Consider the following 14,234-nt stretch of genomic DNA (forward strand, 5'->3'; position numbering starts at 1 on the left):
CAATGCTACAACTTCATCCTCGTAACACTGCACTTTTTTTTTTGCCTAATAAAATGACTTTATTCTTATAACGTTAGGACTTTAGTCTCACAACATTATGACTTTAACCTTGTAATATTGCGCCTTTTCTTTTGCCTAATATTACAACTTTATTCTCAAAACTTCGTAACTGTTTTTCATGCATTGCTCCAACTTTAGTCCCATAACATTACAATTTCTAGCAATGTTTTACGACTTTGTGCTTGTAACATTACAATTGTATTCTTTTCACGCGACAACTTTTTTACTTTTTGAAAATCCTGACTTCATTCTTATAACATTACGACGACTATTGTGTTGTTGACTTTTTCCGTATTGTTATGACTTCTCGTCACATTGTGATTTGTATTACAACTATTTTCGGATACTGTTTTGACTTTTTTTCTAACGTGTTTAATCACTGTGCAGGTTTAGTAGATTTGGAAGTGAGCGGAGGTAGTGCCGTCCTTCCAGCATCGGACGGTCTCCACAACGGTGGCACGACACAGCGGGCACGCTCTCTCCCGGTCCAACCAGGAATTCAGGCACTCCTCGCAGAAAACATGCTAGCGAGGAACACAATTGGCCCATCACGATTTGGCGAAGAAAAAACAAACAAACAAAAAAATCCCTTCTTGTTTTACCTGACACAAGAGGGCAACGGGCTCACGGAAATCCGCCTGGCAAATGGCGCAGACGTCACCGGCCTCGCTGCATTGCTGGCTGCCGGCCCGCACGCCGTAACTCTGGAAATATTTAAATAGGAACAACCTCTTCATAAAATGTCATTTTCAACTCAAAAGGGGGTGTGAGCAAGATTAAATGCGTAATGCTATTTGGTATAAAAATTAACCATAAAAACGTGTGATGGTTGCATGGTAGAAATATTACAGATTGACGCCCCCCCCCCCCCCCCCCCCCCCAAGTGTGATTTTTAATTTTTTGTCCTTTACCAAATAAAATTACATTTGGGAATTTTACAAATAAAATGACATTCTAAATCAAAAGGGATTGTGCAAGATTTAAATTGTTCTGGCTGTCTGGTATAAAAATGACTCATTTGCATTGTTTTTCCAAGCCAAGTGTGTGTGGTATTATTTACCTCAAAGGGGGGTGTGCGAGGTAACGGGTGCAATGTTGGTCTGGTATAATAATAAGACAGTTACATTGATTATTTTTTTCCCTTTGCAATTTCTTCTTATCATGTTTTTTTAATTTTTTATTTTATTTTAGCAGGCAAGGCAATTAAGAAAGGTTTCTCATGTACAATGCTGACCTGACTGTAGAAAGCAGGGCAAAAAAAGGCAAACTAAAAGCAAGTACCGAAAAGTACAAATACATCCAAACTGTCGTATATGATGAACACAACCGACACACAAAAGATAAAATGAACCATAAAATAATACAATAACAAATAACCTGTCAAAATCTTCCTTAAAGGTCAACTTCGAGCATTTTCTCCGTAAAATGTCATCTTTAACACAAACAGGGGTGCACATGAGATTAGAAAGTAGTGGAAAGGCAGGTAAAAGGAAGCAGAGGCTCACCTGAGAATAGCAAAGCAGCACCAGCGCCTTGCGTAGGGTCGACGCACGGCCGCAGATGTCAAACGACTGCAGTGGACGCACAAATGACAAAAGAAAATGACAGCACAAAGTTCAGCTGACTCATTTCAAGCATGGTAATTTCCTTTTCACAACATCAAATAAAATAGGACCACTTATATATCAAATGTATTTTAACTGAAAAGGTGGTGCACAAGATTAAAATGCAGTGCTGACCTGGTACAATAATTACATGTAATTTTCTCGTAGCCCTTACAATTCCATCAGACAAAAGAAACTGAAACTGAAAGAGGATGCGCGTTGTAATTACACGTTATGCGATCTGGTGTAATAATTACACATGCCCGTGCAAGAGATTTTTTTACAAGCGGCCGAAATGAGTTTCCTCCGCAGGGTGTCCGGGCGCTGCTCCTTCACATCGAGAGGAGCCAGATGAGGTGGCTGGGGCATCTGATTCGGATGCCTCCCGGACACCTCCCCGGTGAGGTGTTCCGGGCACGTCCCACCGGGAGGAGACCCCGGGGACGACCCAGGACACGCTAGAGAGACTACGTCTTTCGGCTGGCCTGGGAACGCCTCGGGATCCCTCCGGAAAGCCTGGATGAAGTAGCTGGGGAGAGGGAAGTCTGGGCGTCCCTGCTAAAGCTACTGCCCCCGCGACCCGACCTCGGATAAGCGGTAGAATATGGATGGATGGATCGATGGAAAAAGCCACACTGGGCCACCATTGGCCACCGCAACAGCACACCACTGTCAGGTTAGCTCGGACCAGCGTCCTCCCCCCATTTCGGGGAATGACCAGCGTCCTCCCCCCATTCCGGCGAATGAGTGCCTCACGGTGTACTAAAAGAAACGGTGGTAAAGGGAGCTGACGCTATATCAACAAATTTGCGTTATTCATTGGCCATAACGTGACCACATGTTCACCGTCACTCAGCTCAGACAGGGAAGAAGAGAAGTCAAACGGTTATATTTACTTCAGTCTGTGTACCACATTCCATTTTAGTCATTGGTCTATATGTAACATATGTACATCATGTTTAAGGAATGCACATCTAATATACCAGAGTTATATTTAATGGTCGATACTTTTCTAACACACTTTATTAACAACATTTATGCAGTTTATGTTTTGACATCAGTGGCGACTGGTGGAGTTTTCGCCAGTGGAGGTGCTATAAAAAAAATGCAATATCAAGGGAAAAAAAAAAATGCAATATCAAGGGAGCTCCATCCATCCATTTTCTGAGCCGCTTCTCCTCACTAGGGTCGCGGGTGTGCTGGAGCCTATCCCAGCTATCTTCGGGCAGGAGGCGGGGTACACCCTGATCTGGTCGCCAGCCAATCGCAGGGCACATAGAAGCAAACAACCATTCCTACGGGCAATTTAGAGTCTCCAATTAATGCATGTTTTTGGGATGTGGGAGGAAACCGCAGTGCCCGGAGAAAACCCACGCAGGCACGGGGAGAACATGCAAACTCCACACAGGCGGGGACGGGGATTGAACCCCGCACCTCAGAACTGTGAGGCTGACGCTCTAACCAGTTGCCACCGTGCCGCCCAAGAGAGCTCTTATAGTTTAATTAGAAAATAAGATTTTATGCACTTATTTTATTTCAATTAATTTATTCTGCGTTTTTTTATGTTCAGTGCAGGACTTTGTTAAAGCGCTATACAAATAAAGTTGAGTGTTACTAAATTATTAAATTACATTTAAATTATGAAAGGCTTTTTAAAAAAAAAAAAAAAAAAAAACAACACGGGCAACAATTCAATAAAACGTACTCACGTTTACCTTGAACTTTGCATTTAAAATCAATTTGTAGTTATTCCACTCTTTGAATCCCGCTCGAACTCGGCAATATCTTTCTTATTATATATGACCCCACACCGCGTGTGGAAATTTAACGAGAAGTTAACTGTAAACGCCCGCGCACCCAAATAGGAAGTGGCGTCATTAAGCGAGACAAAGGGGATAAATGAATATATTTTACTCATCATTAACTGTATGCAATTTATACTACTCATCTAAAAAATAGGTATACATATTTGTAAATTTTGTATTATATTATTTTCATTCTTTCTTTCAATCACTTTTGTCCTTTTCAATGTGACTCAGCAGCGGTGGGGCTAGCACCCTCTATTGACCAGCTGCCACAAATTGACATATTTTATGAATGCACATCCAATGTGCCATTTCTTCAGCATATTCAATGGGCTTTACACTTCTAAGGTACCACATTTATGTATAATTTAATGATCAATGTACATCTAATGTCAGGACTTTTTTCTTTTTTTTTTTGCTTGGTCTAATGGAAACTTCTCCTTTCTGGGGAATTCCTTCCTGAAGGTACTGCGAGAGAATTATGACTCAAAGGTGTTCATGTGAACGGCCTCTTCCCAATTTAGAAGTCAAAGGGTTGATATTTAGCCTAGTAAAGATAATAATATTAATCATAATAATAATCATCTCATTTTTTCAATGGATCAAATCCAACCCAAAACAAAGCACCTTGCAGAGGCTATAGATGATAATGAGCGTGGCTCCCAGAAAGTAGCTGGCCGAGGGCTCTTCTGGCATAATGTACTTGTACCACAACTGGATGGGAACCAGTGCACGAAACAGCTGACTCAGCTCCTCGATCAGCAGGTAAAACTTGCCCTGGAAACAAAAAGGATAATACACAAAATTGACTCAATATTTACTATTCAGGACCTATAAATAAATTAAAATAATTTAAATGCGTGCATTAAGTGTTTTTTGTTTGTTTTTTCAATGTGTTAAAAAAAGATATGAGGAACACATTCATGTCATTTAGATGGTTCCCATCAGAATTATATCAGAAACAGCATTATGTTAAACTACACACGGAATTTGTCTCTGGTAGTTGGAGTCACTCTAGTACAACAACAAACAGCCATATATGAGAAAATATAAATTGAGGCCATAAAGAAGTACGGAGACTCTTTGAGGAAGGAAAGGAAGGGGACTAGTAATGTGATAATGTTGATACAACGACAATTGTGCAAATGATGCAGAGTCATCAAGAAATGTAATGTGACTAATAGTGCAATAATTTGGGACAGTAACAATTGTGCAAAAGGTGCATAGAGGTCTCAAGCAGGTAAGTGGCCAGTAGTAATCAAAAACAGTGGCTCGTTTTCCAAAGTAAAAGCAGATATTTGCAAATGTCTTATTTAGATTTAACACAAAGATAATCAGTCTGGTTTCATAGAGGACTACAGAAATGCGAGAACATTTACTGTTGAGAGGCTGCAATTCCGACGACTGACAATTTCAAGTTAAACAATGTCTCTAGGCGGCACGGTGGGCGACTGGTTAGAGCGTCTTCCTCACAGTTCTGAGGACCGGGGTTCAATCCCCGGCCCCGCCTGTGCGGAGTTTGTATGTTCTCCCTGTGTTAAGGGAGGTTAATTAACAACTCTAAATTGCCCATAGGTGTGAATGTGAGTGCGAATGGTTGTTTGTTTGTATGTGCCCTGCGATTGGCTGGCAACCAGTTCAGGGTGTACCCCGCCTCCTGCCCGATGATAGCTGGGATAGGCTCCAGCACGCCCGCAACCCGAGTGAGGAGAAGCGGCTCAGAAAATGGATGGATGGATTGATGGATAATTGCATAAACGATTATTTGTCGATTTCTTGATTAACTGTTGGACCCTCTAAAAGAGGCTTCTTGGTGTTTATTACCATTACCAGTTGAAGGTTACTGGAAAACTACACATGAAATAATAAGAATTACATGTGGGTATGTAGTTCTGCTTGACCTAGAAGCCGAATATGCCTGGTTTAAAAAAATTGTTTTTAAAAACCCATGAGAGTGAGTGTGAGGGGGGGGGGGGAAGAGAATTAAATGTTTTTTTTTTAAACAACCGTATAATTTGCCTGAGGAAAGTCTGCTAGTTTAATGCACACAATACATTGAAAGTCTTACAATACTTGCATCAATGTTGTAGTAGTTATAAGCCTTTTCAGTAATGGATATTTGAACACAAATGATGCAGAAAAAGATTGAGTTGGAAATTGTATGTTTCATATATACCAAATACCCCTCCTGGAGCCATCACCTTATCGTGGTGGAGGGGTTTGTGTCTCCCAATGATCCTAGGAGCTAAGCTGCCTGGGGCTTTACGCCCCTGGTAGGATCACCCATGGCAAATAGGTCCTCGGTGAGGGATCAGACAAAGCACGGCTAAAAGACTCAATTGACAAACAAAACAAATGGATGTCGGTTTCTCTTGCCCGAACGCGGGTCACCGGGGCCCCCCTCTAGAGATTCGCCCGGAGTTCCTCAAGGCTCAGGATGTTGTAGGGCTGTCCTGGTTAACACGCCTCTGGAACATCGCGTGGACATCGGGGACAGTGCCGCTGGATTGGCAGACTGGGGTGGTGGTCCCCATTTTTAAGAAGGGGGACCGGAGGGTGTGTTCCAACTACAGGAGGATCACACTCCTCAGCCTCCCTGGTAAGGTCTATTCGGGGGTGCTGGAGAGGAGGTTAGTTGAATCTCAGATTCAGGAGGAGCAGTGTGGTTTTCGTTCTGGCCGTAGAACAGTGGACCAGCTCGACATCCTCGGCAGGATCCTCGAGGGTGCATAGGAGTTCGCCCAACCAGTCTAGACGTGTTTTGTGGACTTGGAGAAGGCCTTCGACAGTGTCCCTCGGGGAGTTCTGTGGTAGGTGCTTCGGGAGTATGGGGTACCGAACCCCCTGATACGGGCTGTTCGGTCCCTGTACGACCGGTGTTTGAGTTTGGTCCGCATTGCTGGCAGTAAGTCGGACTCGTTTCTGGTGATGTTGGACTCCGCCAAGGCCGCCCTTTGTCACCGATTCTGTTCATAACTTTTATGAACAGAATTTCTAGGCGCAGCCGAGGCGTAGAGGTGGTCCGGTTTGGTGGCTTCAGTATTGCATCTCTGCTTTTTGCAGATGATGTGGTTCTGTTGGCTTCATCAAGCTGTGATCTTCAACTCTCACTAGAGCGGTTCGCAGCTGAGTGTTAACCGGCTGCGATAAAAATCAGCACCTCCAAATCTGAGACCATGGTTCTCAGTCGGAAAAGGGTGGCGTGCCCTCTCCAGATCAGGGATGACATCCTGCCCCAAGTAGAGGAGTTCAAATATCTTGGGGTCTTGTTCACGAGTGAGGGAAGTATGGAACGGGAGATTGACAGGCGGATCTGTACAGCGTCTGCAGTGATGCGGACTTTGTATCGGGCCGTTGTGGTGAAGAACGAGCTAAGGCCAAAGGCAAAGCTCTCAATTTACCAGTCGATCTGTGTTCCGTTGCTCCTTCACATCGAGAGGAGCCAGATGAGGTGGCTGGGGCATCTGATTCGGATGCCTCTCGGGCGCCACCCTGGTGAGGTGTTCCGGGAACGTCCCACCGGGAGGAGACCCCGGGGACGACCCAGGACACGCTGGAGAGACTACATCCTTCGGCTGGCCTGGGAACGCCTCGGGATCTCCCCGGAAGAGATGGATGAAGTGGCCGGGTAAAGGGAAGTCTGGGCGTCCCTGCTAAAGCTAATGCCCCCGTGACCCGACCACGGATAAGCGGTAGAAGTGGATGGATGGATGGATGGATGGATGGATCTGTGTTCCCACCCTCACAAGCTGTGGGTTGTGACTGAAAGAACAAGATCCCGGATACAAGCGACAGAAATGAGTTTCCTCCGCAGGGTGTCCATGCTCTCCCTTAGAGATAGATGCCTCCTGGACGCCTCCCCGGTGAGATGTGCCGGGCATGTCCCACCCAGAGGAGACCCTCGGGACGACCCAGGACACACTGGAAAGACTATGTCTCCCGGCTGGCCTGGGAACACCTCAGGATCCACCCCGGACGAGCTGGATGAAGTGGCTGGGGAGAGGGAAGTCTGGGTGTCCCTGCTAAAGCTACAGCCCCCGCGAGTCCCGACCTCGGATAAGCGGTAGAAAATGGATGGATGGATAGATATACCAAATATTAGTTTAAAATAAACTTTACATGTTTTATTGTTCCATAGCGCCTCGTCAGCACAGTACTCATGTGTGGCCTGGATTGTTTTGACTACTCGTTGTTCTTCTCTTCCGTTCTCATCCTCTGCATGCAACCATTCCCATAAAGATAACTGAGTGCAGCTGGACGGAGCTAATTGTGAGAGAATGCTGTGGGAATGAGAGGGGTGCATTTATTTTCTGTTTTTCTTTTCTTTTCCATCTCTCTCACTTCTGTATAACGAAGGTGTTTCTTTGCTTGCGTTTCAGTAAGGGGTAACAACTCGTGATGACTTTTTTCTTGTAATAAAAATCCTCAAAGATAAGATTGCTTCCTTACTTATTCTGTCAGAAAAAGATTTGCCAAAACAAGATGCGGTCAGACAACATAGCAGTATTTACAGGCAGATTTTCTTTTTTCTAAGCAACAGCCGACTAGTATTACTGCAGCTAACTGAATCAGTTGTGAAACTCTTTGTGAATGTCTGTGTATATTACCCTGGTGACCAAGGTGTACACACCAGAAGGAGCGCAATGTGGAGCTGGAACCAACTGATGTCATTTCAATTCATTTCAAGAAGGAAATATAATTGTATAATTTGAGTTACGGGTGTGGTCACCGAACTCAAAACACAGAACTCATAAGTCAAGGTAGCTTAAGGATAGCGGCTCCACTTTGAAGAAGGGAGCCACAAATACACAAAGCAGCCAAGCAACACTCGCTAACTGTGCTTAACACAAACTCAAACAGCTGGAGGCGCTCTTCTATCTGGTGCAGAACAGCGGTGCATTAAAAGCTTAAATTGGTTGGCCTGCGGCACAAACGTGGCCACCGTCCAGGCACACAATCTGCTTTGCCGACACTGCAAGAGATGCTGCCAGTGGCTCTGTCCACCTGCTAACACCCCCCAAAGGATTCAGAGTACAAACCACCCCCATGGCGCATTGTTTAATGCAGGGCTTCTCAAACCTTTTGGCTGCAGGGGAGAATTATTTTCCAAGGACCCCCTCATAATCATAACGCCAATTAAACATAATTATCCAGTGTACCCGAAAATGCCATAGGAATTAAAAAGCTGTCTTTTTTTCTTTTTTTTTTTTTTTAAAGGAAAAACATAAAAATGATTTAACAAATTTAACATTTATTAGTTGTAGAAAAAAAGTTGAATTGCTCTTCAGGCAGTTCCTTTGACCTCATTATTCTAATTTGCTCTGACATGCACTGTGAGCTGTAAGGTCTTATATAGACAGGGGTGTGGCTTTCCACATCAAGTCCAATCAGTATAATCAAACACAGCTGGACTCCAATGAAGCTGTAGAACCATCTTACGGATGATCAGAAGAAATGGACAGGACCCGAGTTAAATATGTGAGTGTCACAGCAAAGGGTCTGAATACTCAGTTTTTCTTTTTTAATAAATCAGCAAAAATTTCAACAATAAACATTGTTTTCTGTCAATACGGGGTGCTGTGTGTACATTAATGATGAAAAAATTAACAAATGGCTGCAATATAACAAAGAGTGAAAAATTTTAGGGGGTCTGAAAACTTTCCGTACCCACTGTAAATGGTTTATTCTGCTGGTTCTATTGTGCACCAGTCCTCATATATAGGTATGCACTTTTTCAGATGCTGACACAATCATTTATTCCAAATTATTTTGCATACCCTGAGCTATGGCTCACGCACAGACCGCAGAGAAGCACTGAATGACTTTCTGACAAAGACGGATGGCTGTGGGTAAAGAGGCGCTGGCAGCCAGGTAGGTCAGCAAGGAAGACCTCCGCTAGAGACTAATTCATCTTCCTTATTGTCCCCGGAGCCTTGGGTCCCACTGCGGCCATGACGCCCACACCAAAAATGTCAAATGGACACTTTGGACTCCAGCCAAGAGAGAAACTTAATGTGCTTCTGCTTTTGTTAGCTTTCATTACTACGGGTCCACTGGGACGAAAAACTTCCTTTTTAGGCCCTTACATATTGTTGTGCCACCAGTTTCACTGAGCTACATGATATTTGGAAAAAATGTAGACACTGAAAAGCTGGTTGGTCGCACCAGTGCTACAAGTGCAAAAGTCAGTGGAGTAATTGAGAACATTTTGAGTTACCACCATTTGGTGTGGACAGGAAATGGTGGCCAAGTTTGATATCTAATGCCATAAAAAACTAAACTTTAATAACTCATCTCCACAGGGTCAGATCTCTACACAACAAAATGGATGAGCTTCAGCTCCTCACAAGACCAGTAAAGACTTTGCACGCTCTGCCGCACTCTGCTTCACAGAGACTTGGATTTGTGAACACATCCCCAACGGAGGTGTACTGCTGCCCGGCTTCCAACAAAACCAAGCAGACCGTGACACAAAGCTATTAGGGAAAAATAAAGGTGGCGGAATATGCTTCTACATCAACGGGAAATGGTGTAGGGATGTCACAGAGTTCAGCACACACTGCAGCCTGGACTTGGAGTCGCTGTTTTTGAACAAGACGTTATTTGACTCGCCGCTCTGTGTGCTTTTACTGCAGATTTGAAAAGGACACTTTCACACCACACACCCACCAAGCAGCACCACTGACGACCACCATCACTCCTCGGAGCCCTCTTTCTGCATTGACCATTCATGAACAGGACATGAAACATGTCTTTAAACAGCAAAAGATCAACAAGGTGGCAGGCCCCGACAGTGTGAGACAAGCCTATAAACAACAAAAGAGCAACAAAGCCGCAGGCACAGACAGCGTCTGCGCGGACCAGTTTGCTCCAGTTTTCAATAGCTCTTTGGAACTGTGTGAAGTCGCATCCTGCCTCTACCATCATCCCAGTTCCCAAGAAACCTGCAATTTCAAGACTGAACGACTACAGACCCGTCGCCCAGACATCTGTGGTCATGACGTTCTTTGAACATCTCGTGCTGGACCACCTCAGGAGCGTCACAGGACCCTTGCTGGACCACCGAGCAAACAGGTCTGTGGATTACGCAGTCAACATGGGACTGCACACTTCATCCTGGAACACCTCGACGGCGCATGGACCTACGCGAGGATCCGGTTCGTGGACTTCAGCTCTGCGTTCAACACCATGCTCCCCAACTGCGCTCTGTCAACCGTCGAGACCTTCAAGTTACAGTTTCTCAAGACCTGAAGTTGGACACCAACATCAACTCCATCCTTAAAAAGGATGCCACAGGGGCTGTTGAGGCAGTGCTACACAGCAGTCATTAAATTGGTTTTGTGTTCATCCATCACTGTCTGGTACGGTGCTACCACAAAGAAGGACAAAATCAAACTGCAACGGACAGTCAAGGCCACCGAAAAAATTAGTACCCATCTACCCACTCTTGCATGCAGCCAAGACTAAATCAAAGGCACGCAAAATCCTCTTGGACCCTCCACATCCTGATCATCACCTATTCCAGCTCCTTCCCTTAGGTAGGCGCTATCAAATAATGCAAACTAAAACCAGGCATTCCAACAGCTTCTTCTCTCTTGCCATAAACTTTTTAAACAGTTAATTTACAATTTCATTGCAATATGCTGCCAGAATTTGTACATCTCTGTCAGGTCACTGCTACATTATTCGCACCCTCACTGTTTTATCACGCTGCACTGTTTGCATTGTGTTGTTGATTACTACTGGCCACTTATATGTTTGAGAATTCTCTGCACCATTTACACAATGGTCACTGCATCAGATCATTGCACTTCTTTTAGTCACTTTAAATTGCTCTAAATTGCTTGAGGACTATGCATCATTTTCAAAATTGTCATTATATCAGTATCACCACAATAGTGGTACACTTTTATTTCTCAATGACTCTCCACATATGTTTTTTATTTCCTAAATATATATTTCGTCATAGTGGCTGTTTGCTGTTATACTACAGTGGCTCCAACAACCGGAGACAAATTCCTTGTGTGTTTTGTAACATATTTGGGCAATAATAGGTGATTCTGATATGTTTCCCTTAGCAACATTTCATCTGGTGGGTAGGTTTATCATGAGTTGACACACAAAAAAGACTCAAGAAGCCATGCCTGAAAACACACAGGAAACAAGCCATTATGGTCTGAAGCAGCCATTTTTGCGTAATTACTGGGGCCCTTCAAAAACAAACTTTTCATCGGCTCAGATTCCAAAAATTGCACAACGTTCATGCGTTTGCAGAAAGGGAAACCAAAAGTCAGCAGGTTTTCTAGAATCGATGAATAATCTGGTGCTAAAATATTTACTATTGCTGTACGGTGACTCATACTTCTTTTGAAGTCTTTCCCTTTTTACCAGATGGCAACGGGTCAGCCATAACACTGAGAGGACCGCTGTTTGTTTGTTTGGTTGCTAGGTAGCTACCTAGTTAGTTAGTTAGTTAGTTAGTTAGTTCCCTCCAAAGGTATTGGAACGGCAAGGTCAATTCCTTTGTTTTTGTTGTATACTGAAGTCTACAAAACCAGTTTGCCTGGGAATTTACAGAAAAATGCATCCACACGAATCAGAATCAACTTTATTTCGCAGAGTATGTCAAAAACACACAAGGAATTTGTCGCCGGTAGTCGCTCTAGTACGACAACAGACACTCAATTGACAGAGAATACGTTTGAGACATAAAGACATTGAGAAAAACAGTCACTGACCAATAAAAGGCTAGTAATCTGATAATGCCGTTACAAAGTATTTTTTTTGGACAATTGTGCAAAAAGATGCAGAGTTCTCTAGCAATGAGAGCCGTTTGCATGGATAATAGAGCAACAGTGCAATAGTGCAATGATCATTGTGCAAAGGGTGCCGAGACTTCAAGAAATGTATGCAACTTCAAGAAATGTATGCAGTTAAAAGTGACGAGTAGTGCGATAATCTGGGACAATGTCAATTGTGTAAATGTTGCAGGGTGGTGAGACTACTACAGTGAGTGCACAAGTAATGTATAATTGGCCCGACAGAAATGTGACAACAAACTCAAGACAAAAAAAAAAAAAATTGGCAGCATGTTGCAATGGAATTGTAAGTTAACTGTTTAAGAAGTAAATGGCAAGAGGGAAGAAGCTGTTGGAATGTCTGCTACTTTTAGTTTGCATTGTTCGGTAGCGCCTACCTGAAGGAATGAGCTGGACGAGCGGGAGAACATTCATCATGCAACAATACAATGACCCAAAACACACTGCCAACACAACAAAGGACTTGATCAGGGGGGAAAAGTGGAAGGTCTTAGATTGGCCAAGTCGATCACCGGACCTTAACCCAATAGAGCATGCATTTGACCTCCTAAAGAAGAGACTGAAGGGAGAAACCCCCACAAACAAACAAGAATTGAAAGAGGCTGCAGTAAAGGCCTGGAAAAGCATTTCGAATAAAGAATGCAACAGTCTGGTGAAGTCAATGGGTCGCAGGCTTGATGCAGTTATTGCAAGTAAGGATTATGCCACCAAGTATTAAATGTTCTTCACTTCAAGTTAATTTAATAATGCCTGTTCCAATACTTTTGCTCACTTGAAAGGTAGGTGGCTTAAATCAAAAGGTGCTCTGTCCTAAGTTGTTTAACACATCTAGATGTATATACCATGAAATAAAAGATGGAATTCTGAACTTTTGTCTCATATTCATCTTTTGATCTGAAACCCAAATGTCTTCAGTGTACAACAAAAACAAAAGGAAGTGACCTTGCCGTTCCAATACTTTTGGAGGGGACCGTAGTTAGTTAGTTTGTCAGTTAGTCAAATTGGATTGGAATTGGCATTAAATCCGGTTGTTTCACGTTCAATTTAAACCATCTTTTATGGCAAGTCTTCAAACTTTGCTGCAATGCTCTGCTAGCGCACAATTACGAAAACTCAAACTGCTCGCAGTTGGGCAATGACGATCTCTCTAGTATATCTATCTGTTCCATTTTCTGTACCGCTTATCCTCAATAGGGTCGCGGGAATGTTGGAGCCTATCCCAGCTGACTCTGGGCGAGAGGTGGGGTACAGCCAGAACTGGTAGCCAGTACAAGGTTCAAATTTGGTATCAATCGTACATTTTGTTGAGGAGGAACAAAAAAGGAAAGGGCAAATATCCATTTTGGTTGAAAATAAATACAGCATGACGCTAAAATGGCCGCTTGAAACCAAATATGCAGACTTCCTTTGTCTTTTTGGCCTCTTGAAACTTTTTTATGGGCCTTACACACCTACCAAAGCTTCATGTTGCTCAGTGACACTGGCTTTTGGGGGCTGGATTCACATTTACATTTTTGTGTATTATTTTTTTTTTCTACATTTTCTATTCTTAACGCCCCAAATAAAAATCTAATTAGAGCAAAAAACTGTAAATCGGGATTTTTGCACCACTCTATGCTTCTTGTCAAAGTCAATTTAGTACAGATTATTCTTAGTTTGGTTCTGAATGTGGAGAAGGGATTCTGCTGCACCTGGCCAACCAAAACTCCTTCAAAATAAAATCCTTCACTTTTTGCTTGATTACCTTGTTTTTTTTAAATATATATACTATATACAACACCAATAAATAATTGCTTCGCATACCTTTATCTATACATCTATCAGTATAAAGTTTTAGTGCATTAAATAAATCGAAAGTGAAGAATGTATCTTTAGATTTTTTTGTATGCGCCCCTTGGAAGCAAATGTTTGTACACCCCTGATCTACAGCAGCTGCAAGATGCTTT

The 14,234-nt window shown here is 43.2% G+C and overlaps 1 protein-coding gene across 3 annotated transcripts in view; it reads right to left on the reverse strand.

The window, feature by feature from the left end:
- Window positions 1-14,234, reverse strand: part of rnft2 (ring finger protein, transmembrane 2) — a 26,709-nt gene continuing 12,475 nt past the window's right edge. For all 3 annotated transcript variants that reach the window (XM_061672765.1, XM_061672764.1, XM_061672766.1), the window contains 4 exons: window positions 4,097-4,246; window positions 1,566-1,631; window positions 663-764; window positions 1-584 (listed from right to left, as the gene is read on the reverse strand). In XM_061672765.1, coding sequence (XP_061528749.1) covers window positions 450-584; window positions 663-764; window positions 1,566-1,631; window positions 4,097-4,246 — 453 coding nt within the window. In that variant the 3' untranslated portion in view covers window positions 1-449. The remainder of the gene's footprint in view (window positions 585-662; window positions 765-1,565; window positions 1,632-4,096; window positions 4,247-14,234) is intronic.

Source organism: Phycodurus eques, chromosome 3 (assembly GCF_024500275.1).
Source record: "Phycodurus eques isolate BA_2022a chromosome 3, UOR_Pequ_1.1, whole genome shotgun sequence".
In the NCBI taxonomy this organism is placed as follows: Eukaryota; Metazoa; Chordata; class Actinopteri; order Syngnathiformes; family Syngnathidae; genus Phycodurus; species Phycodurus eques.